The sequence below is a fragment of the Aspergillus pseudoviridinutans genome (genome assembly GCF_018340605.1).
Source record: "Aspergillus pseudoviridinutans IFM 55266 DNA, scaffold_6, whole genome shotgun sequence".
Taxonomy (NCBI): domain Eukaryota; kingdom Fungi; phylum Ascomycota; class Eurotiomycetes; order Eurotiales; family Aspergillaceae; genus Aspergillus; species Aspergillus pseudoviridinutans.
Window position 1 is genome coordinate 97306 of NW_025091286.1, and position 24642 is coordinate 121947.

At 50.0% G+C, this 24642-nt stretch overlaps 10 protein-coding genes across 10 annotated transcripts; 5 read left to right on the top strand and 5 right to left on the bottom strand.

Moving 5' to 3' along the window:
- Positions 1-91: 91 nt before the first annotated feature.
- On the top strand, positions 92-1798 carry Asppvi_008479 (DUF3425 domain-containing protein; the record flags this gene model as incomplete). Its single annotated transcript, XM_043304348.1, has 3 exons — positions 92-902; positions 1325-1446; positions 1565-1798. 3 exons carry the CDS (start codon positions 92-94, stop codon positions 1796-1798), a joined length of 1167 nt encoding a protein of 388 aa, XP_043160283.1.
- A 1152-nt stretch (positions 1799-2950) lies between these two features.
- On the bottom strand, positions 2951-3940 carry Asppvi_008480 (uncharacterized protein; the record flags this gene model as incomplete). Its single annotated transcript, XM_043304349.1, has 1 exon — positions 2951-3940. The coding sequence occupies one exon, from the start codon at positions 3938-3940 to the stop codon at positions 2951-2953; it is 990 nt and encodes a 329-aa protein (XP_043160284.1).
- Positions 3941-5053: 1113 nt separating this feature from the next.
- Asppvi_008481 (ankyrin repeat domain-containing protein) lies at positions 5054-5908 on the top strand (the record flags this gene model as incomplete). The annotated part of the gene is made up of 1 exon (XM_043304350.1): positions 5054-5908. The coding sequence occupies one exon, from the start codon at positions 5054-5056 to the stop codon at positions 5906-5908; it is 855 nt and encodes a 284-aa protein (XP_043160285.1).
- A 211-nt stretch (positions 5909-6119) lies between these two features.
- On the bottom strand, positions 6120-11039 carry Asppvi_008482 (uncharacterized protein; the record flags this gene model as incomplete). Its single annotated transcript, XM_043304351.1, has 1 exon — positions 6120-11039. One exon carries the CDS (start codon positions 11037-11039, stop codon positions 6120-6122), a length of 4920 nt encoding a protein of 1639 aa, XP_043160286.1.
- A 949-nt stretch (positions 11040-11988) lies between these two features.
- On the top strand, positions 11989-13050 carry Asppvi_008483 (uncharacterized protein; the record flags this gene model as incomplete). Its single annotated transcript, XM_043304352.1, has 1 exon — positions 11989-13050. The coding sequence occupies one exon, from the start codon at positions 11989-11991 to the stop codon at positions 13048-13050; it is 1062 nt and encodes a 353-aa protein (XP_043160287.1).
- Positions 13051-14092: 1042 nt separating this feature from the next.
- On the bottom strand, positions 14093-15331 carry Asppvi_008484 (SNG1 family protein; the record flags this gene model as incomplete). Its single annotated transcript, XM_043304353.1, has 1 exon — positions 14093-15331. The coding sequence occupies one exon, from the start codon at positions 15329-15331 to the stop codon at positions 14093-14095; it is 1239 nt and encodes a 412-aa protein (XP_043160288.1).
- Positions 15332-17118: 1787 nt separating this feature from the next.
- Asppvi_008485 (uncharacterized protein) lies at positions 17119-18428 on the bottom strand (the record flags this gene model as incomplete). The annotated part of the gene is made up of 5 exons (XM_043304354.1): positions 17119-17516; positions 17581-17645; positions 17696-17813; positions 17867-18230; positions 18282-18428. 5 exons carry the CDS (start codon positions 18426-18428, stop codon positions 17119-17121), a joined length of 1092 nt encoding a protein of 363 aa, XP_043160289.1.
- Positions 18429-19286: 858 nt separating this feature from the next.
- On the top strand, positions 19287-20968 carry Asppvi_008486 (cytochrome P450; the record flags this gene model as incomplete). Its single annotated transcript, XM_043304355.1, has 3 exons — positions 19287-19437; positions 19499-19924; positions 19977-20968. The coding sequence occupies 3 exons, from the start codon at positions 19287-19289 to the stop codon at positions 20966-20968; spliced, it is 1569 nt and encodes a 522-aa protein (XP_043160290.1).
- Positions 20969-21201: 233 nt separating this feature from the next.
- Positions 21202-22040, bottom strand: Asppvi_008487 (uncharacterized protein; the record flags this gene model as incomplete). The annotated part of the gene is made up of 2 exons (XM_043304356.1): positions 21202-21911; positions 21959-22040. 2 exons carry the CDS (start codon positions 22038-22040, stop codon positions 21202-21204), a joined length of 792 nt encoding a protein of 263 aa, XP_043160291.1.
- A 1272-nt stretch (positions 22041-23312) lies between these two features.
- Asppvi_008488 (uncharacterized protein) lies at positions 23313-23714 on the top strand (the record flags this gene model as incomplete). The annotated part of the gene is made up of 1 exon (XM_043304357.1): positions 23313-23714. The coding sequence occupies one exon, from the start codon at positions 23313-23315 to the stop codon at positions 23712-23714; it is 402 nt and encodes a 133-aa protein (XP_043160292.1).
- Between the last annotated feature and the right edge of the window lie 928 nt (positions 23715-24642).

Genomic DNA, 24642 nt, shown 5'->3' on the forward strand with positions numbered 1-24642 from the left:
TAGTTCATATCACATGGTTTCCGCTGTCACTCAAACTTCGTTCATACGCTTCTCAGTTGAGGGACATTCTGGTCTCAAATGGGTGGTCAAAATGCAGAAGCTTGTCTCCAATTGCGAAAGGAGTACTGCCTTACATGATGCGACTACCGCAGAACGTATCGCAGCATCAGCAGACAAGGATGACTGGCATGGCATCACAAATCCAGTCGAGCGGCGCCGACGACAGAACAAGCTAAACCAGAGGGCATACAGTAAGCAGGAATACCGACTGAAGGACATCACTGCTTCGCGGACTAATTCGCGTAAAGGAAGTCGCAGGCACCAGCAGGTTCAATTGCTTGAACAGACCCCCAATTGCCCACCACAAACGGAGCGGCAAATGCTGGAAAATTTCGCGTCGGCTGCTTACCGGAGCTACATTCAGGGCTGCCCCAGTATCGACCACCTACTAGTCCTCACTAAAGTCAACGTATATCGTGCTTTCCTGCACAATATCGGCTTATTAGGACTGGTTGCAGACGGCCTTTGCGAGGCAGATGTCCTATCCCCCTTCAACCAGTTTGGTCCGGCACACATCATTACGACGACACTCCCTCCATCCCTACGCCCGACACCCAAGCAGTGCTCCTTGCCACATCATCCATGGCTTGACTTTTTCCCACACCCGAAGGCCCGGGAAAACCTGATCTGCGCCCAAGGCCGCTATGATGAAGACGAATTTTGTTTGGATATATTAGGCTTCTGGAACCCAGATGCATCGGACAATATGTTGTTGGTGTGGGGTGAACCAACTGATACCAGAAATTGGGAAATAACAGAGGGCTTTATCAAGAAATGGGGCTGGGTGATTCTGGGGTGTCCAGATATATTGGAGAGCACCAACAAGTGGCGGGCACGGAGAGGTGAGACTCCCATCTTTAGGTATTTATTATAATTTCTTCAAGTGCAGTGATCCGTACGTCCTTCTTCCCCCCCTAAACCTGTCACTTAGGCATAACCTTTTGTAGCGTACTAGTCTTCCCGATGGGTAGCCTGAGCCAGTACAGACCGAATTATGCTACGTCTGCCAAGTCCAAGTTTTGGGCTAGCTTTCGCTAATTAATGTTTCGGTTCTCTCATTCCTGTCACTGGACTTGAAAAATGCCTTGCCGTCATTCTCGTTGCAGTCAGCCCGTAGGAGTCCATCAAGGGCTCCTATCGTGAACTGCACACGGGGCACTTGAGTTCACCATGACATCTATATCGTTTGGTGGTAACAATCATTGTTGGACAATGTAAGGGTGGTGAAAGCTGCTTGAATTTATGAGTCTTTAGCTTCTGCGAGCTTGGTATGCTTGGTACGTTCCAATCCTCGAGCCCATATATGACCTTGTGTTCTACATCGACAAGGCCGCAGACAGGAGGAAAGATAACACTGCTGAACAGCCCCGTCGAGAGCGCACACCAGTGAGTGGTGCTCTGCGATCGAAGCAAGTCCCTCGCATCTAGCTGCTCGTCGAACATAATCTGCTTATAGCCACGCCCAGTGGCCTTATAGTCCAGGCCAAATTGCTAAGGCACATAGAACGGCAGTCCGGCAGCAAGGACCGCTTTGGATACTTTGATGCTGGAGTCCGCTCTCCGCCATATACCCCGCGCAGCATATGACAACCTCGAAATCCCTGAAAATCAAACTCAGTTGCTCTTCCGAGTCTCCAGTGAGGTCCGCGGGCGTGAAGGTGATGCCCATCTTACGCAATCCCTAGATGCGTTCGACTTTGCTCCTGTCGGCGCTGGAGATAGAGCTCTCTCTCAGTAGGACTGAGATAGTAGTATTCTTGGATCTCAGTGGGTGGCGATGGAGTGCTTGAAGGACGTATGTGCCCAGCTCGCCGGCGTCGATCACAAGAATGCTGCTGGTAGAGCTCATTTTGATCTGGCACTAGCAAAGTGACAGAACCAGAATATAGGGTAGCTGATTAGAGAGTCGCTGGACGTACAGCTTGTCACGTCAGATCATCTTGGAGAATGCTGTCCTTTTTAAAATGCAACAAGTGCCGAGCCCTGATGGAGTTAACTTACTACGAGACAACATAATTGATGCTCAGGTCTGCGGGTGCAAAAGTACCGAAGTCCACGGTTCGGAACAGAGGCTTACCGTCCATCTGTCTCCCGAGATATATTGATCCACTGGCGAGAGATCTCGGCGATGACAAGATCCTCCGAATGATCAATTACAATACGCTGGCGGCCCATGTGTAGCTGGGAAATGTCGCCTGTGGCCCATAGAACTGGCAGGACCAATGGATCATGCAGCAAAAAGCTCTCCCGCTGTCTACTCAATTGTTGTGGCCAGAAATTCGATAGGTCCCATCGATTATCCGGCCATTTCGAAAAGAGCATATTTCCTCGTGCATAGAGGTCGATCAGAAAACTCACGCTTGTCCCGATTTTCTAGTTTCAATTGTCTTTTCCACCCAGGTCTGTCCATGGCGGTCAGGTAGGATCAGCTCCCAGAGATTAGCGCGAAGTTAAACGTGTAGCCCCATAGGCAGAGCATCCTTGTCATAGAGATCACAGACATATTTAGGCAGGATGGTGGAGTCTAGGGATGTTTGCCATAGGATCTTCAGACTTCAAGGCCTCAACCCAGTGCTGGCCCGCAATCAGCTCAGCAGGCTGTGAATTCACCTGCAGCCAGTCCATGAATATAGGCCATGGTGGGGAGCCTTGGCTGCGACAACAGGCGCCCTCAATGGACTGTCCTTATATGTGCCTTGTAGATGGGGATAAACGATTACAAACTTCTTGATTGTGAGCATCAAGCCTGTGTGTCATGTTGCATGGTTAAACATTTCTATAATGGTCACTGGAATGCGTGTCATTTAGTTATCCTCTTAGGATAGCTTCTCCGCCTTCTACACCTCTATCACAATGGGAAAATTGAGTTGCATAACAGAATGGGGACATCCTACAACCTCTTTATTTCCTGTGACCAGAACACCGTAGCCTCCGGGCAGTCACCGCTACGGACATGACTCAAAAGCGTCCTGATTCCGAAAACAGCAAGTCCCCGCTCTTCGAGATCTCTCAACTTCATTTCCCAGTTCTTACTGTCTGAGTCAGTTGGAGGTATCTCAATTTGGGTCCAGATATCTCTGTGCTCGACGTATGCCATATAACACGCTCGACATTGCCTCCCAAATTCCAATCTCCTACTGTCCGGGTCGAGAAATGGGAATGGAACTGTAGCCATCTCTGACCATAACAGTGGTAAACAAGAATCGACCGGCCTCCTACCGTATAAGCGAGTTGCCAGGTCAATCGCTTCTGCGGCCACCACAAACCATTCGGGGAGGTTGGGAAGCTTGAAGCAAAGAATATTTTCAGTAATAGCCATTTTGCTTAACCCGTATTTGTTTATGGCGGCCTCGAGCACGAGTGCTGTTGATATGGGTGTCCGTCCCAGGCAGTTGAGGCATGAACGGCGACAATTTGGTAAAAAAAGCGAGTTTCCTAATTTCTTGCATCCCGGTGCCGAGCATTTCGGGTCGACCAGAGCCTTATAGACGTGTCTTGCGTCGTGAGCACGGTGTAGGTCTAGCATTGCCATGCTCCGCAGAGTATTATGGCAGTATTCCACCACAAGTTTATAGAATGGTTGTCTTTTGATATATGCCGCGACCTTTGAGTTTGTCGTGCAGAGTTTCGCTAGTGAGAGGTAGTCAAGATTGAGCAAGATCATGTTTAGGATCTCATGGGGCACAGCGTCAAAGAACCCAGCAGCCTTGCTCAGTCGGCCCCGTTTCCGCGCGGTTGTCCGAAGCGGAGAGGGCTTCACCCCTGATTGAACCCAGCTATTTGGTTTGCTGAAAACTTGGAGGAGCTGGGCATCCCGCGCTTCATTTATTTGAGAAGGATAGTGGCTTGCTGCGGCCTTGCCTGTGCGCTGCCGTGCCATCACGCTTCAGACGCTGTCCGCCTTTGCGCAACGCCTTGGTGATGGTGACATACAGGAAACGAGAGCAAGATAATCAGGTAGAGATTCTTGTGTAATACTGAACTCAGACCAAATGCAACCCTAGTAAAACCAGTCGGTATCACCAATCCTAATATGTGCATGGGGGTTAGCCGTCTTGTAACTTGGGCTGTTGGGGTATGGGCTGGAGAGTGGCTGGCACCTCGTATTCGGGGCCATTATCATTATTAAACAATTCTAGTTTCTTCGTTGAATGGATCGAGGGAGTCTCATTGGCCCTTGACGTTGATCTCTTCCCGAACTGAGTCAGGGCCCCATGGGAAAGAGGTACGTCGTTTGAGATGTCTATTCGTGGTTTTCAATAGGATTACGAAGAAACCCATAATCCCGCGAACACCGATATGGAAGAAGATGCAGTTTTGAGGCTGAAGTTCTGGATGATGGGCTTAGCTGTCAGCCATGTCCGCATTTCAACATTTCCTTTAATTCCGGGTTAGACCGGTCTCGATCCGGTATCTAGACAGTATTTTCTCACAAGAAAAACCTTTACCAATTGTTATCCACTCTTTTCATAATGAATCCTTCTTACAAAATAAACCTAAGTTGCCCATCAACAAGCTCACAAGGCAGGCGTCAAATCAAACACACTGATTCCTGATAGTTCAAGCAGTCTGATTCTGCCCAGAAATCTATCATCTTGCCGCGACACTCTATAAATAAGAAACTATGGGAACAGTTACCTGCAGTTCGCATTATCCACCAATCTTTAAGTTACCGAATGAAATTATCTTCTTAATCGGAGAGAATTTATCAATCTCTTCACTAAACTCATTCGTGCAGACGGCCAGATCAGTGAACCAAATCCTTACTCACCATCTATATACCCTGGCACTCACCCACGTTGGCAAAGACGGCAAGAGCGTCCTGGAGTGGGCAGTTAGAAAGGGACGAACGACAACACTCAAGAGGATCCTAGATTGCAGCCCGCCTGTCTATTTGCGGAAAGCATTATCCTTCGCATCCAGCACGGGCCGAGAAGATGTTGTGCGTTTCCTTCTTGCTTCCGGCGCATATACTTACTCCCAAAAACCAATCATGGAGGATAGCTCACCGTTAATGCTGGCATCTGCCGGTGGACATGATCGCATAGTCCAATTACTACTCAAATCCGGAGAAAATGTCAATACAAGAAATGATGATTACTATACCCCGCTGCATTTAGCAGCTCGTGAAAGGCACTTGAGTGTTGTTCAGTTACTTCTGGACTACGGAGCAAAGCTCATCGCTGCTGGTGGAATGAGGAGAACGCCATTAGACGACGCAGTTCTAGGAGGGAGCCCTGAAATCGTACAGCTCTTCCTTGATTTAGGGCCTGATACTAGAGTTCGCGCCTATCCGAGATCTCGGGGTCCTACAAGCCGCCAGCGCAAGTATACGCCTTTATTTTCTGAACGCTCTTTAAATGAACTATTACTTTTCGCAATCACTTCTAGTCGGCGAGGAAACGTCAAAGTAGCTCGTATGCTTATAGAGCATGGTGCCAAAGCTCATCATGTGAACAGCGATGGAATTACTCCATTACATTGTGCGGCCCAGGCGACCTGGGAGCCCTCACACCAGATGGAAATGGTGCAGCTTCTCATCAAATGTGGAGCGAGCGTGCATGCGACAAGCTATGATGGAGACACCCCACTACATCGTGCGGCTGGCCATGGTGCGATTCGACAAGTTATTCAGGCGCTCATTGAGTTCGGAGCTGATATCAACGCTTGCAACAACCACGGAGAAACGCCACTACACATGGCAGCTCACGAAGGGGAGATTGAAGCCGCTAAGGCTCTCATTGACTGTGGAGCTGATGTTACTACTACCAACCTTGAAGGGGAAACCCCTTTCCACGTGGCGGTTAGCGAGGGGCAGGTAGAAATTATGGGACTGCTCAGTGGTTAGCCTGTATCCAGCTTGGTTCTGTTCACATTATTAGTATTACTAGAAGTATTTTAATCTTCTCCATGACTAGCTGAGCAATTTTTTTGTTTAGCCTTTATAGATTGAGCTAGCAACCTTTTTAGTTGCACCATGTAGGTACAGGAGGTTAATGTGAAGTGTGCCATTAACTCGAATAAATGGAACTCCACTGTGTACTCATCTCCTTTTACTCCTACGCTCCAGAGCCAGGCATAGGATTTCCCCCAGTCGATCCTTGTGGTCTCCGTATGCTGCTTCTCATAGAGACATACATCTTTCGTCTCTTTTCGAGGGCCTCAAGAGCACCACTCCCCATGGACTGTGGCCTGCCCTGGGGTAAGCCCACGGGCCCGAAAGTGCATGTGAGTTCCCGATTCAACAGATCGGGAATAGACTGTCCGACTCCCACTCCCGAGTTCACTCCATAACTCGAACCTGGCAGGTTGGTCGAGGCACCCTCGCCTTGCCCCGGAGCTGGTCTGCTGAGGTCCCTAGGCCCAGAGGACTGATCCGGTAATTGGTCATTCGAATCGCTCTGAGATTGAGACTCATTCGCCCTGGAGGATGGGTATAGGGCCTTTTCGTAGGGAATCACATGGCCTGCCGCTTCGCCAATGATCACCCCAACGACAGCATCTTTCACGGCGCCCTTTAGCACTGTCTTGAAAGATTCTTTTACCAGAGCGTAGGATGCAACTTTACCCAGCTGGGTTTGGATGGCGGTCTTGAATGCGCCGGATACGACCCCCGCGCCAACTGCCCCGAGGGCACCGCCGACCAGTCCACCAAAGGCATCGACTGCCACCGATTTCCAGGTTGGCGTCCTTCCATCTGCCAGATCGCCCAAGGCGCCCGCTGCAACACCCGCCACAACCCCCGCCGCGATTCCGACCCCGATTTGGATCGCCAGACTGGCACCACCTGTGAGGATGCCTACCCCGATACTGACTGCCAGTCCGGCCACCATGGTGATAAGATTCTTCCAACTGAACTTCTGGAAGAGCTTCTTGAAAAAACCGAAATGACCACTGGGGTCAACGCGGTTGATTGGGTCACCGGAGCAGTAAGCATAAGGGTTGATCTCGCCCGTGGTAAAGGGGCTCCATGAGTCTGGCGTAAGGAACCGCATCGTGACTGGGTTGTACACGCGGTACCCATTGCCTAAGTGGTACCATCCGGTCACGGGATCACGCCACTGTCCATTGAAGGCAATAGAAGGCGATGGCCCTGCGGCGCTGTGGCCATGCGGCGTATACTGCTGATGGTGAATCTGACCAGGCTGGTGGGCATCCAACCAGGTAAGAACGGATTGATGGCCGTCAGAAGCCCACAGTTGGGTCTGTGCGGTGGTTGCCCCCTCTTGGATGACCTGCCCCCAGTATTCATTGCCATCAGATATATAGCTCACCTGGCGATCTCCTGCCTTCGTGGCAATGAGTTTGTCCTCTCGGTAGAAGAGATAGGTGTCTGGCTGTTCGGGGATCATCTGACAGATCAACCTTCCAGACGCGTCGTAGCGGTACTGGCTGACGACCGAACCACTTCCATCTCGGATTGCTTGCAAGCGGTTCACGCTGTCGTATTCTAGGGTGCGACCTTGCTCGTCTCGGGTCAGGCAGCCATTGGCATCATACTGCAGGTCGATTTGAGCCTGAAAATCTGGGTGGGTGTTGGTAATCCGGATGAGCTGGGTTGGATCCGTTGGGTTGTGCGAATAGCGCGAAATATTTTCTCTCCCATCCTCAAAGCGCGTTTTCACTTCCACTAGATTGTCATATTCGTCGAAGCTGAAGTGTTGGTTTCGAAGCCGGCCCTGCTCAAGCGAAGGCAGCTGGCTCCCCTCGCAATTGTACTCAACAAGATGATTGTGGACATCGTACACGAAGACCTCATCTCGTAAAAGATTGCCATCTCCGTCTTCCAGGTGACGCGCAGTTACTAGCCCTGTCTCCCCGTACGATTGGGTTAGCTGATAGAGCTTTTTGGTCCCTTGGAAAACAGTCCGCTCGACCTCCCGGCCGAAGTCATCATAGGAGAGACTCGAGGCTAGGCTAACATTGCGTGCTTTGTCCTGCACTTCTGTTCGTGATAGACGGCTTGAATTATCGTACGACAAGGAGACTTTCAGTATCTCCTCTTTCAGTTTCTCCAGGCTCATCGATTTCATTCGGCCAGCAGCATCATACTCGGCCTGATATTCTTGTCCGTGCACATCCGTGTACCCGAGCAGCTTCCCAGCCATCGAGTAGGTCGACTGTGCAGAGAAGCCTGCGCCTTGGGCGATCTGGATCGTTTCGTTGCTCAGGTGCCCTGATGGAGAATACTGGAGGTCCCGGGTGCTGTACGATGACTTGAGCCGCGTTGGAAGCCCGCTCTGCGGGTCATAACCGTACGCATCTTCAACGCCCGGGCCAGTCACTTCTGCGAGTGCATGGTTCAAGCCTGACTCATAGGTCAGGTTGGATTCATGACCCTTTTGCGTTGTAATTTGTGCTGGTTGTGGAATGCTGCTCTGATACATTTGCTTCGTGGTTCGCGCGCCGACGGTTCTCTCCGTGACACGATCCAACCCATCCAGGGACTGCTCAGCCAGAGTGACGCCCTGGACTTGGACTGCGGTAGGTAACTTGGCGGCGCTTTGGCTGGCATACTCGACATTGACCAGCCGGCCCCCCGGCCAAGTGGTCTTCGTGACGCGGTCAAAAGGATCGGATTCGTACAGCGTCTTGCGACCCAAAATATCTTCCTTCTCCACCAGGCGACCAAGGCCATCGTAGCGGTACTCGACCTTGCTGTATTGGGTTGTTCCATCTTTTCGCAATAGCTTAGTCTCGGTTGGAGCGCGGGAAACATTTAACTGGGTAACTATTTGTCCTTCACCCTCGACTTTTTCCGACCGAGTCAAGCTGATCGGATCTGTGAGGACGACTGTGATCAAGCCACTGCTGTCTGTTGTTTTCCAGACCTGTCCCCAGTGATCGTACTCCAGTTCCTGAGTACTACGTTGTTCCACCAGCGTGCCCTTCGTCATCAGCCAATCAATCTCGGCCGTTTTGCTGCACTGACCCTGGGCGTTATAGCTCCGCTCCTGTGCCAGGCGGAAGGTGCCGGTATACTTTCCCGTCGTCTCATCCCAGATGCCATCATCGTCCTGCTTTTCCACCCGGCATACCCGTTCCAGACCGTCGGTAATATATCGCGATTGGACGCCCTTGGCATCCGTCATTGACAAGAGCCAGCCGGTTCCGTCCTCATTGATGGAGTACTCATTCTGGCGCGTTGCTTCATATCGGGTGCCCAGTGCTGTCGTGGCTTTGAGCATCCGGCCGAGTTTATCATACTGAAAGCGGTCCTGCACACCGTGATCATCTTTCTGAAGCACGGGTAATCCGGAGCACAGAGAAAAAGTTGTCTCGTCCCTTACAATAACGCCGTCAAAGGTGGTAGTGGTCAGAGTCCGTTTGAATTCGACGCTGCTTGGATACTGATAGACCGAATCCTGTACTGTAGCATAATTCCGAGATATCCATGTGGTCTCCTGTTGGATGCGCCCATGGTCTCTCGACCCCGGCTGGTTGACATATGAGAGCTCTGCGCTGCTCAGTAACTGGTTCCCCGCGTGAGTGGTGCGGTCCTTGACCGCGCCAAACGTCTTCGCCGGGGCACCAGTTGCTGTGCGAAGCTCATGGTATGCAAAGCGCTCAGTCCGGGTGGGTGTGGGATACACGGTTGTCGCCGGTGTCAGCGTTTCAGTCTTCAGGTAGCGCTGAAAAAAGTCATGGGGGTCAGCCGGGCATACCACCTGCCCAGTCCCGGACTTTTCCCCTTCTGGGGGATAGTAGGTGCGATCAGTCTTCACGCCGTCGGGTTTGACTTCTTGCGTTGGATTCCCCCATTCATCAAACACATATCTAGTAAGTTCGCTCCTCTCCGCCCGACTTTGGCTGTCTGCATAGGCTATCGTCACGGTTTTTGGCAGCTGATATTGTGCAGGCTGCCTATCAAATGCTATAAGAGGAGAAGCATAGTATTCAATGGTCTGCGTGGTCTTTTTCGTGCCCTGCTGCTGCACAGTCACGACGGGAAGATGGAATTTGTTGTACTGGTACGTCGTTTTCATTCCGCCTTCGACCTCCACAGTTGAGGTATACTGATATTCCGAGGCGGTTTGATACAGATTATCTCCGTTAGCACTCCAATCCCGGACACCATTGTACCCGAGAAAGTTGTTCGAAGAGTAACTATATGACGTTGTTATCGGGGGCTGCTGACGGCCTGGCCGCACGACATGCGAAGTCACATAAGGGATCACCTCATACGGTGCCCGGGCTGGCATGCGATGTCCGTCCCGTTTGTAGTTTATCTCTTCAATCAATCCTATGGGACTTTTCACCCGCGAGAGGCGGGTGAACTGACCCAATGGCACGTAATTGAACTCCCAAGGTGGCGTCCCGCTCACTGGCAAGTGGAGTTCCCTCAACTCGTTCTGCCTTCGAACGAGGGTGAAGGTGCTGGCTTCCGGGGTGCCGGGGTTCTGTGTGATCATCACTCGGGAGGTGTCAGTCTCGTACTCTACCTCCAGTAGATCCTCGCCACCATCCTGGATCTTGCTGAGCCGGGGCTGTGAACCCGATCGTCCCCAGATGAACTTGAGGGAGCGACCATTGGAGCCATACAGCGCAATCGGGACGGATCGATCATAAGTGTCGTTCGCATTGGACAGGATTTCTGTCTGGCCTGACTTGTAGACTACCTCATAGTCAGAGCCGGTCTTCTTGGCCAGGAAGCTCTTGAGTTTTTGTTCTTTGACAAGGAAAACGCTGGGTGTCTCGGTGACCTGGTAGTTCTCCCCTGTCGAGAGCATCAGCGTCTTCCGTTGCCGGTGCTCATACGAGGAGAGATTAAAGGACCAGCCGGTGCCGAGGCCGACGTCCTGGGTGTTGAGAGCATGATAGCTCAGCGTGAGCTTGAATTCAGGGCAATTGCGCGTCTGGGCCGGTGCTTCATAGATGTCGACCGAGCATGAGTACTGTCCAGTGCGAGGGTCCACCCCTTTCTGGAGGAAGCTCTCAAAATTGAAGCCCTGAGAGTAAAACGAAGTTTGACTGGCCATTTTTTTCTTTTCTTTTTCTCCCTTGAAACAATTTCTCAATGGTGTGGGGGAAAACAAAGGGCCTGAGGATGAGGATGATGGAACCATATCTCAACCCAAATAGCCTTATATACTCATCACATTTTTAAATTTCCCACTGGGCAAGAAACATTGTTCGTCAACCACACGCTTGCTTTGTCCTGTCATATTCCGAGTTGACACGTACAATATCCTGTCAGAAGGCTATCGTTACATTTCAATAGCGGGGAATCTGCAGGAAAGATCAGGAGTTCGCCGGGGGTTCCGAATCAATATGGTTGGTCAGTAGGTAGATGCATCTTGGAGCTCAGCTCCAGCTGAAACTATATTTGAGATCTATATATGATTAATCTGTATACTTATTTTCTATTGGGCATTATTAGTGTCCAGAGGCCATGGTTACATTCCAGTAGCGGGGAACCTGCAGGAAAGATCAAGATATTCAGCTGGGAGTCCATGGGGGGTTCGGAATGAAAATGGTTGGTCAGTTGTTCACATGGGTATATGCAGCTTCATGCTAAGCTCCCAGCTGAAAACTTCGTTTAAGGCAATTATACATGGATATCTGTATGAGCCATATTTCCTATTGGGTAAGATTTCATCTACAGAGCCGATGGACGGGGCTGGAAGAGGAAGACCTCAAAGCCAATATTGCATGCTACAGCATAATACATTGTCAGAAGCGCCCGAGGTAGCACATTTGTCAGTGGAGACAATATGCCATGCAGCGTCTAGAGGATCTGTTGCCCCCTCAGTTGTCAATGCCAACACATCAGTTCTATCTCAGAAGGTGTTATCGTCGGGAGACCCGTGCTGAATGAGGAGTCGAGCAAAACATATATATATCCCCTCAAGATACCTCTCAAAAGTTATATATTCATTCTCATTTCATATCCCCTATCGATTGATTACAATCTCAACATACCTCATCATGGCTGTACGGTGGGAAATCAGCGATATGAGGGTTGAGACCAGCCCAGGCGATCACACCCGAGATAGCCTCTTCGCCAATGGTCAAATGCAGGTACCTGTATTCGTGTCGATCCAGGCACTCAAGCCGAACACCACTGAAAACTACACGCTGAGCGCGGCAGAGCTTAATACTATCAAGCTTGTGGACTATTTCAGTCCTACGACGCAACTGTCGGCCCCTTGGACTTATTCGGGCCAGGAAAACGAATTCCACCATGTGTTGCCGTCAACTGCGAGCAATGAGTCTCCCCAAACCGACGGGTCCAATCAAACTGCAGCGTTCCAAAAGAAAACCTGGTGGGTTTCGACCTCGAAAGTCGAGCACAAGAACATCGGGGCAAGCATCCGGGCTCCCGATGGGACCGTCTATCATACTGGCGGCGGTGGGCCGAACAGGCTCGATTCCCATGTGACCATTACGGGTATAAACCCTGTACATTACAACATGAGCAATGTCCAGTTCGACCGAGAGGATACCAAAAATGGGAGGACTATAAATGGGAACTTCTTATTCGATCAGGACAATTATTATTTTTCAAGCAAGGTCCATCGCTTCCAAAAAGTCCAAATCAGGGGCCATTTTTTTAACCCGGCGAACGATCCTCCGATTGAGCGATGTTATTTGCGAGTTTCGCGGTATAAGGGAAATCCCTTTAATTCCGAACAAAGCCACCTGCACTACTTGTGGCTGATGGGCTCGCAGCAAACAAAGCAAGCAGGGAACAAGAACGCACGAGCCGATATTACAATCAATCAACGACAGGGCGCTCTCTGTTTCACCCGCTTCACTCTTGAAGGCATGGGCAGATTATACCCCGACGGTGGTGGCTGGTTTACAAATCAGTTCACTATATATGATCAATATGGCAATTGGGGGAATTTCGAGGCAGGCCATGACGGCTCATCCAACCTCATCACCATGTCCGCTGTCAATTCGTTATTGGTTGAAAAGTCCTCGGCCAGTGAGAATTTCACGCCCTTCAGTCCAGAAGAGGCGGCTTCCCTTGATCTGGAAGATTGACAAGAATGTTAATGCTACCCTATGCATGTGTCTATCTGTTGAGCAATAAAAACAAAAAGGAGATCAAATCCCCATGTTAGACAAGTTGAACGCATACAATCATCCCTGATTTCGGATCGAATCAGATGCATGGAATGGATATATCCCGTAGAATAACCCCATCTCAAAGGCCATTGCCTGTCAAGTTTTGTCTCTCAATTATGTATAGAAAAGAGAACGACAAATGAAACTAATGCTCCGGCTAGATCCACTTTGTATATATGAACCTGGTGGATTGGATCGGCTACTTAACGTAACCAAGCTACTTAAAAGCTATGTGGGGATCCATCGATCCTATAGACTTTTTCGAGGTACAAATCGATGGTCTAAAGGATGTTGAACCAAACTCACTATTACTGGTTCCTCCGTAAAATGTCTCCAGCGGTCGCTGGAGTGTTTCAAGGTCGACAGCTGGTTACTACAGTGAAACTGTAGAGAGGTAGGGTGTAAGGCTGGCAAATAAGAGAAACAACTAGCAACAGTTGTATAGACTTTCAAGCCAGCAGCCTTGGATGATAGCCAGAGGAATCAGGATAGTAATGAAAGGAGGCTAATCTTTTAATCGAAGACCTGTGGTGAAAGAGAGGGAAGTCTGCCAGCTATAGCCGGTACGATACCAGGATGTTCTTTAGTTAACTAAACCCAGGTCTTCACATAGCCAATATTCTCCTCCAAATTGCGTGCCTTTCGATCACGTAGATGTACACAGAGAGGAAGCTGTTACCGTTATCCCAAGGACGAGTGGGACAACGATGATCATCAACACCCGTATGAAAGGTACAGTGGCAGAAGCAATCGACATGGGAACTTGACTCGTACTCATCAGCAGGCATATAGATCAATCCTTCGCGTACCTTTTGCTATTCAATGTCTCTGAAGGCCGAGCAGACAGTTGTGGCAAGCGAGTCTCTACAACCGCTTTCGATTGTGAACTGAGAATCGCTTGCCAGTCACAAGAAATGGCATCGTCCTGTTTCGTCTCCTTTCTCTCCCAGTTCACCAATTACTGCTCAGCCACCGTCGCCTTCACCGCCATTTCACACCGGTGACGATTCGCAAAGACCACAGCCACTAACCCGACAACCCACCATGAGAACATAATAGGCAGCGCATGATACAGCTGGTTCTCGCAACCATCACTCCAGATCTGCACGAGGACCTGGTACAGCTCGTGCGATGGAAGCGCGTACCCCCAGTGAAAGAAGCCTGGGTTCAACTCGAACGGACTGATGGTGCTGGCGACGTTGATAATCGCCCACGTCAGGATACAGAACGGGAGAAACTCCATAGGGACAAACGCGGTGGTGACATCCACAAGGAGAAAGTTAATGTGCATATACAGCCATATCGCCATCCAGCATAGCACGAACTGGTTGCTGTTCACATCCCAGTGTTCCCGAAAGGCCCAGGTGTATCCAGTCTGACACAGGGACGCGACGAAGGTATAAGCGAGTGACACGCACATGCGCAGCAGACCGTTGCTAAGCGGGCTGAGCTTTGTCAGGACATGAAATTTAGCCGAGATTCCGTTCAGCGCCATCATGAAGAAGAACTGCTGGATGATCGGCATCACTATAGAGACGGTGTTATACAAGACGCGTGGTCCCTGCTCGGTCGTCTTGATGTTGATCTCCGTGGCTTGGATGGGGTTGAGGAAGGCCTGAAGACTGGCGGCGTTGGTCGATAGTGGAGCTGATGCTACAATGTTCGACGCGTTGCTGGCATAGTATGCCGACCTTGCTGCTCCCACCAGAGTGAGGATATTGGAGTAGACTGCGCTCTGTGCAAAGGCTGGGTATCTGGCTCCATTCCAGACATAGGTGAGCGTGTTCCCAATGTCTGTTCCACTCGCTAGAGCCAATGATAGGTTTCTCGACGCATTTGGACTCGAGTACACCGCGCCCCAGTAGTTGCCCTTGCAGACGGCTTTTCTGACATCGGTAGGATCAGGATAGTCCGATGCAGGCAACTGGTCCAGAGTGGGAAAGCGGGGACTCTGTAACATTCCATAGGCATCAAGGACTGACTGACCAATAAGTCCGCCGTCGTAATCGACATACAAGAGGTTGAGATTGTGGATGCGGCTTGTATCTTGGTACTGAGTCGCATAGAGATATGACATATTCCCGAGGAATAGAAGTTGCAGCAGAAGAAAGCTCATGCCAATGGCAGCCAAGAAGCCTTTACGCATCTCTTTCCAAAAGCCCCCTTGAGGCGAAGACGAAGTTGGATGCTCCCCCATTGCGGCTGGACGAGGGTATGACTCTCTCTCATCGTGAGCGCGGTGCTATGCCTTTATAAGGCCACATTGCTTTGAGTGTGCGCTGGATCCCGGGAACGTTCCGGCCATCGCAGCATGGATCGCATGCCGAGTTTGTAAACTCGGCCACTACTCAGGGGCGACGTGACCATGACCCTTAGAAGGCCGACAAGGTGCAGGACCGGCTATCGGGTCGGGTACCGGGTCTGATTGTGGAGATATGCATTTATCACTTTTTGCCAGTAAAAGCATTCATTGTGGCTAAGCCAATCATAGAGGTTTGAATTCATGACTCAGCGGAAGTACGGACCATTATCGGCAAACGGGCAGTTAGCACCTTGATCTACGATACCCTGTACCGGTTGATCCCATAGATTCTGTACGCGTACAGAGGGGTGCTTCCAAGAGATTCCATCAAATTTGGAGCACCCTGCCACCCGTGATGTGTTGATGACGGTATGGAAATTGTGGACAGTCGTGAATTTTAGTTCCCAAGTCCTGTCAGATAGACAGTCGATTTACATTTGTCTCGCTTGTTTGTAGAGAATTTCTAACTCTGAGAGCAGAATCAAAGTAGATGATGGCTTTCGATATGGTTACGGTTCAGCATATTCTTACTCTTTCCAAATGCTTTGACACATCCTCTGCTAAAGCTGTCCAGATTTAGACTCCCAGACCCTTAAGCTGGTGAGTGACCATAGTAAGAGAGACCTAGAACCCTTGTACCTAGGTGCAAGTCGTTGGGTTTGTTAAGCTAATACTCTATCCCACAAGGGGTGGTCACTGGATGGTCAGTCATCTCAGAAACATCAGGGTTGACATCAGTAGCGTAGATGGCGTCCTCTTCGGCAATGAACTGATCAGCAGTTTTAAGCTCATAATTTCCAGTTAGAGCTTTGCTGTCTCTTTCCGTATCTATCCTTCCCCTTGGGATATAGCGCTGCCTAGGCAGTGACAGTCTCTGGGTCTTTCTCATACACCTCAGACGCATATTTAAACTGCACTGAGAGTCCTGTGTTTACTCTGCAAACCATTTAGATGTACTCACTGAGTTGTATAACTACGAGCGGCTCTGTGACCGCCTACACCTGCTCTGCAACGCTTCGTGCTGTCGACAGTGTCCAGGAAGCCATGCACTTCCTGAATTGGCTATAAAGGCAGGGACTGTCTTAAACGAGGAAATAAGGCCCACTAGAGGTGATGTATGCTCCAGACAGGTAATGTATTCTCTAGATATCACCGCCTCCCGAAAGTGCACTCACACTAATCACCAGCTCATTTAAGCAGCATCGCCCCCCGTCACTAGGCAGGGCACTTACTTGGATGTTGACCATGTTCAAGCCACACGCTGGCCAGTTAGTAGTTGGGTGGATGACCGCCAGCAAATCCCAGCTGTTGTATGTTTTTTCACCCAGTCACCTGTTACCTATCTAAATCGAAACCTGCTCGAATTTTGGTAAAGAGTATTAAGGTAGCATAGCAGGTTAAAAAACAGTGGGCTTGGTGCATGCGGTGGATAGATTGTCACCAGCATATATATATAAACCGGGAATTGAATATTCACCCATAAAGCAGCAGACAGTACCTAAGTTGGTCTTCTCGGATATATATTTGACTAATACAGTCAGCTTCCCCACTCTCCATAACATCAATAATTCAGCCAATCCTGGCCCAAACAACTCAGTTCCTAGAACAGTACAGCAGCGCCCTAAACACCTACACCCTAGCTACTTTTGCTCCTTTCTCTTCTTTTACTATACCTACAACCTTTAGGCTGACATCATTGAGCTCCTTTCAACAGTCACCTCCTCATGCACTTGGATGGAGTGGACATGCGGCCCTCTGGGAGAACCCACCAGCCTCTCTTCGTCTGTATCCTTCACATGTTGAACATACGAGGAGTTCTCGCCACGAGGTATATCAAACCCAGTATCTCCCAAAACTGTCGACGTCGTGGTGTCAAGATCACCCTTCCGAGGCTTTCTTCCCAGGGGCTTCATGTGGACCTCGCCGCTCTCGTTATGCTTCTTATAACCCTCGTTGGATTCTTTGATCCGCGACCCGTGGACGATATGACGGTATAGGGGGCGAATGGTGGGGATGCCGACGCAGATGAGTGTCACTGCGAGCTCGACGGCTGACCAGATGATCAGATCAACTGTGTCCTCTGGGATGTGCCAAGTATGTCAGTTTAATAAACCCTGGAGGTGGTACGAGCACAGGCTACTGACCGGTGTAATTGGAACTTGAGATTCCGCTCAAATCAACCGTTCTGACCACACCGCAGATACAGGCGCTGGGACAGTCAGCATCTCCTGTGAGACATGGAAGAGAGTAGCAACAAACATAAAGCCCAGACTCAAACTAAAGGCGATGATTAACTTCTCCTTCTGCTTCATGTTCAGTTTCCAGATGAAGATCCAAGGCAGGATGGCAAAGTAAAAGTCCACCGCGGCACACCATGCTAGATCGGTCAGCTTAAGTCTGGGTACTCTCCGCGACAAATCAAACGCTTACAGCCAAGCAATATTGAAAAGGGATAAATTTCGACGACAGTCCGCCCAGGGACGCGTGGGTCATAAAGGGACCTAGACGGCACTCGCTGGGTCCAGAGAATCACGGCCGTCAGGACCGAGACTAAAGCCAGGCTGACCATGGATATCCAAATCGAGAGTCGATGCCAAGTCTTGACCACAATGCGGAGGAGGAAAATACCAAGAGACAGCTTGGCGATGGCCATTCCCAGGACGGCGAACGTTTGCCCAACCAATTCCATGTATATCGCGTGCACCGCCTCGTCCAAGACCAAGGTCTTGATGGGCTGCCCGAATCCATGCTGAGTTGAAATGGTGAGAAACACGGTGTATAGCAGCAAGAAGACCTGGCATCAGTCAATCCACGAAACTTGTGCAAGATAATGGTATAATCGTACCCAGGCAAGGTTGTACACATGATCGTCCATCCCGAGTGCCTTGATGATAAAGATTCTCGTGTACAGGCGCAGAGGCACGAATATGAATGACAGTAGGGTCATCACCCACATGACGGCAATAGCCTTTGTGCCTTTATCCATTCCCATTTTGAGGTCGTACCTGCTGAGGATGCTATTCTTTGAAGTTGAGAGAGGGGAATGTCTGATTGAGCTGGCTGGTTTCGAGCAGAGAGATATACATGCAGTTTCGTACTTTCCACTCGAAATAGAACGTCCGTGAGCTGTCATTCTAACGGCGTGCTGAAGATCAATAATTGACATTCCGCATTTCCGAACGAGCGCCTCCATGATCCATCAACTTGATAGATATCAGCCATTACCACAATTGCAGGATGATCTGCTTGTGCCCACATGTCCCAAATATCGAAATTACCTTCAGTGAGGGATATCCACAGGACAGGCTATAGGGACAGGAAACTTCTTCCGTAGTTTCTTATGTGATAGGTTCCAACTCTTATAGATTAAACTTTTTTTCCCCTCCAATCATGATTGTGCTTGAAGCTGCAGATGAGGTGTCAGGTTCGACTAGCACTGCAAGGTGTCATCTGGTCCGCGCCATCGGTTTGGCAGGACGCACAGGACACTCCGCGGCACGGATGCCTCTGAGGGGTTTCCAATTGGGTTTTGGACATGTAGGATCTCGTACGGCGGGACCAATCGGGGGTATCCCTCATGGAGCAACAATGGTACTTTTGACCATGAAGACGGCCCGTGCGGATACCAGTTACCTATTTTGTCAGGCCTGTGCATTAGCGAACGGTAGCGGGCGTTAATCAAGGATCTAGACCCCAGCTTCCAATCTACAGTCGAAAGCCCTCCCAGGCAATAAATGAGTGCCATGGGACTGGGAGATGTGTAAATACTGCAGTCCCAGGCATCAGCCCCTGTCGATTCTGTATCTTTTTCTGTTTCATCCCCCAGAAACACAATATATTGTCACCCATAATGGACGCATTTCAGTCTGTGGCGTTCGACTACGGACGGAGAGGCCTCGTCAACCCATTCGTTGGAGCTCTATGCGCTGCTCTCATTGTCTGGTATCTGGTGACGTATCTCATCTCCCCTTTACGCCGCTTCCCTGGCCCAATTCTTGCAGGTATGTGAGGCATATCTCAGTTCTCCTTTTGCAATACCCCTAATGGATGTACCTGGGACAGGATGGACCAACCTCTGGCGGATATATCATGTCCGGAAGGGGAAAATGCATATCCTCGCCACGGAGCTGCACAAAAAGTACGGTCCAGTTGTTCGGATCGCGCCCAATGTGATCGACTTGGATATGCCCGAGTTGATCCGCACCATCTACAGCACCAGGGGTGACTACCGCAAAACAGAGTTCTATCATGGAAGTAGTGCAAAGAACAACGGCAAAATCATCTACAATCTCTTCAGCGAGTGCGATCCGCAGGTGCATGCGCAGCAGAAGCGGCCAATCGCAAAGCACTACTCCATGTCGGGTGTGCTGCCGCTGGAGCCCCATATCGATGAAACTATTGGCTTCCTATGTCAGAGACTGGAGGAGGAGTTTATTGATGGACCCAAAGCTGGAAGTCTTTGTGACATCGGCAAATGGGTGCTCTACTGTAAGTGAGGCATCCTGGCCACCAGTCACTTGCTTATTTGTTTTGGTCATAGATACCTGGGACGTGGTAGGAAAAGTCACCTTCAGTGAACCCATCGGGTACCTCGAGAAGGGCTATGATTTCGACCACACCATCGCCGTTGCCGAAAAGGCGATCGATTACTTTGCTTTGGTGAGCCAACTGCCCATTCTCGACCACCTCATGGATAAGAACCCCATCTACCGGATCGGGCCCCCGTCATTCGGAACCGTCGCCAACATCTCCATCCAACACCTCGTCGACCGCCTCCAGGGCAAAGACACAGCATACCACGACCCAGCCAAGCCGGACTTCCTCGACAAGTTCATCGAAGCAAAGGCCCTGTTCCCCGACGTGGTCGACGACGCCCAGATCATCTCCTACCTCATGATTAACATGATCGCCGGCGCGGACACCACCGCCATCACCCTCAACGCGGCGCTGTACTTTGCGCTCAAGAACCCGGCCGTATGGAGACGATTGCAAGATGAGGTTTCAACCCTCCCTCCTGGATCATCCACAATCGTTCCATTCAAGACTGCGCAGGATCTGCCCTACCTTAACGCGGTAATTCGCGAGGCCATGCGCATGCACCCCGGTGTTGCCCTGTGTCTGGAGCGCTACGTCCCCAACGAAGGCCTCACCCTTCCAGACGGACAGTTTATCCCCGGAGGATGCATCGTCGGCATGAACCCCTACGTGCTCGCCCGCAACCAGTCCGTTTGGGGCGAGGATGCCGAAATTTTCCGGCCGGAGCGGTGGCTTCGCGACGAGAAACGCGAGACCGAGGAGGCGTACCAGGAGCGCCTCAAGCGGATGAATGCTGCTGACTTGACCTTTGGTGCCGGGAGCCGGGTGTGTATTGGCCGGAGCCTGGGAATGATGGAGGTCTACAAGGTGATGGCCACGCTGGTCTCGAGATATGAGGTTGAATTGGCGGATCCGAAGGGGGAATGGAAGACCCATAATAGCTTTTTTGTTCGTCAGGAGGGTATTGAGGTGAGACTTCGTCGGCGGAGCACTTAGTCGGATCGGTCGCTTTGTTTGATTATCAGTGTTCGTGTTTATTGTGATTAGTGAAGAAGATAGTAATGTTGATATCATTCGTGCGGTTGCCTAAGGTATACATGAATATAGCCAGGAAGCATAAATCCCTCTCACACCCCAAGTGGCTATTAAAGTGGCAGTGACTGATGTTTATGTACAAGGCTATGTATAAATGTCAGGAAGATAGCCAAGAATGACGCGCCAATAAGATTTCAGGTTGTGTCCGTCCACCTGCCTATCAACTTGACCTCTAGGCTCGATTCCACGCCAGTGTGCTCGAAAGCGGCATCCCTCCAAACCTGCACAACACATTCCTCTGGTGCATACCCAGCTAGGTCTGTCCAAGTTGCTGTTGCAACTTTTTCCTCTACCTGGTATTGAAACTCGTGAGTTATCAGACCAGAATAACACTTCAGAACCATATATTGCAGCCGTGGCATGCGCTGTGCTGCCGTTCCAGCTGAGATATAAAATTCCTGAATGAGTTTCGCTGATGCTTTTGAACGCAAAAATCGTGCACGTTGGTCTTGAGAAGGCGACCGAAAAAATACTGACAGGAGCGGAATTTCCTCTCGCTCATCATCGCCTACGTCTTCATTAGGGTCTCGTTCAAAATACCACTCTCCAGAAGGGCTCCTGGGTTCAAAATTGAGGCGGAATATGGTTAGATTTGGCCAATATGGGTGCTGTGTATTCTCATCGGCATTAACAGGCCAGAATAACTCTTTCCCTACAACAGCGTACTGCAGAGACAGTGATGTAAGCTGCTGTGAAAAGTCCCGTAACCGAGCACTGAAGAGGTCCTCCAGTTTCCCTTGAACAAGGTTGGTGGGTTCGAAAGTCTCTCCGGTTGCGTCATTATAGAATACGAGGTCAAAACTCTGCACTGATGGGGGCAAGAGATGAAACGAGTTCGCAAATTCTGCGATAGGGGTCAGCTTGATAGATATACAATGGAATAAATCTTACCATTGCGATTGCGCTTTCGGAGGTCTTGATGTCGTCTTTCGTTATCCCTGAGGTTTAGTATCATTTTCTGTAACCGTGGCATTTTTGATGCAATGACGGCTGTTGCTGAGGGTCTAATCAACCGTTCATATCTTGTCGCCCCATAGACAGAAAGTGTCGTCACTGCCATCACGGGCGGAAGGCTTTGTAGGTTTTCCTCAGATACATGGAGGTAAGATCTTTCAAATCTGCAGTCTAGTAGATCCTCATCTGGTGTGTACCGAGCTCTTTTAAGACGTTGTTTGTCGCCTCTGCCAGGGTCGCTAGGGGACTGCGCCTGAATGAACAGTTCGATTCCTCGGTGGTTCTCTGGCCAGGTTGCTAGAATCTGGAGAATATTCTGTATTGTTTGGACAAAAATTTTGTTATTACGACTGAGCTCAGCAGCTGTCTCGAAGTGCGTGCTAATATCGTATGGCTGAAGTTGGATAATGAGACGAATTTCCTGAACATAATTTTGCCTTTGCTTATTGCAAACAACAACTTGCGAGAATTCCTTTAGCCGCTGGGTGGGTGCTCAGCTCAAGAATAGCAAACGTGCGCCGCTCAATGCAGGCCTGCCACTCTCGGCTAACTGTAGCATATGGAATCAGACTGGAGTTTGTTGCGACATCGAGGTAAGAAATGACCAGGGAGATGATTTCCAATGGCAGCCAATATTGCCCATGATGCACCTCAGGATCTGGCAGGTGAATTTTGCTGATTGGGGTCTAGATTGAGACGGAGAAAATGGTGTGACATCTCACATGGAACAATCAACAAGAAGTTGTATTGAGCTATCTAAGGGTTGGTGGATCACGTGGGCGGCATCCAGGCCGTAAGTATTACCGACTACCGAGTAGAAGTTGCAACGTTTGTTTATTTGAAATAGAGTTGACCGCAATTGGAGTCCCAAAATATAGTGAAGTATGTGATAAAGTTTAATTGATTCCTTCCTGTCTAAAGCCACAAGTACTACTTCTTCTTACATCGTGACTACATCCTCGCTTTGGACTCTTAGCGCCATCAACGAGATGTCGGATGAACCTTTGCCCGCCCCTGAAGCGACAAACATTATTATTGAGCTCTTCTTTCCGGAGACCCCTTGTTGACCACGAAGATATCACTCAATTCATACCTGCGCCTCAAGATGATCTTTATGTCTCATTGTTGGGTCGCCTGGGGCATTATGGTGCTGGGGGAATATGTCTCGGCTTATTGAGGTGGACATTAATGAAAAACGTACGCTTAGAGTCTATATCCCACGAGACTGGAAACGGGATGAGATTCAGTAGAGTCAATACAAAGTGCAGCTGGCATCGCCGTGTTTAATACCATGTCCAGTTATACAGGCAATCGAACCGGGGAAACCCCGGGAAAGATGTTTGGTGGGTGGTGGAAGAGCGGCGCGTTGATGGACATTTTGATTCAATATTGGTACTTCACAGGGGATATTTCCAACAATCCTGCTGTTGACCAGGCCATGCATTACCACCAAGGAGAGAACAATGACTATTTTTCTGAGAACTGGAGGTACTACATCCATAACGATCAGCATGTAGCATGGGGCCATGCGGCCATGACCGCCGCCGAAGTGGATTATCCTCCGATTCCCTCAGAGCCGGCTTGGAGTACCCTGGCAGAGGGGGTCTTCCACTCCCAAATTTCGCGGTGGGGTAATGAATCCTGCAATGGCGGCCTTCGCGGGGGGGCCCTGCCCTATCAAAAACGCAAATAGCGGCTGTCAACGGTGGCTTGTTCCATCTCGCGGCCTGCCTAGCGCGTTTCACAAACATCTCGCTGGGCAAAGTGGGAACGAGCATATTTCAACGCATAACGATTGGCCGCAGATAAAGTCTTGTATACTGAGTATTCAATATTGTATCTAGAATACAAAATATAAATTGACCCGGTATTATTTCTAGAGCCGCTTGGATTAAATCGGTGCGGCGTGCCAACATGCCAAGCGCCAATCTTCTTTGGGACTTCAGCTAATCCAACTATTTTTGTTCGTTGGGGCTTTGCGTACCCAGTCGATGTCCCATCTATTAGAAATTTACCACCCCTCGTACTCATATGTGGCTGGTGATTCCCAATCGGTGAGACACAAAAAATCACTCTAATCGGCTTGGATCGACGAGGTATATTATGTTATCCAACAGGACCCACATAAAACACGCTAAAATGGTCTACATTTGTGGCTTAGCAGTGACCAGGGCCTCTGGCATGTTTAAAAGCTGGGGGCTGCCTCGGAAAAGTATTTGGCCCTTAAATTGTACCCAGCCTGCGACAATATGAGCCGCGGGGGAAGCTATGATATTCTGGTCCCTTTACGGGACTTTCACCCCGCAAGGAATCCACGGGATACCAATGATATCAATCAGTATGTCCCTAACTAATCATTTTCTTTGTTGAAGAGACGGGCCCAAAGGCTGACTGTGCTGCTTCCCCAGAGAACCAACATCTTCGGATGGACCAGTAGCAGCTCACCGGGTCAGTATTGACTCCAGCGGCAGTATACGCATCAAGGAAGATGGACAGGACCGATCAAAGGCAGAGCTTCGCAAAATACTGGTACGGCGGAACCGGTCGACCGCTGTTCGTTATTTCCTCCAATTCCATATGATTCCACTCGCAGCCGCAATAGCGCTCATCATCCTGAACAT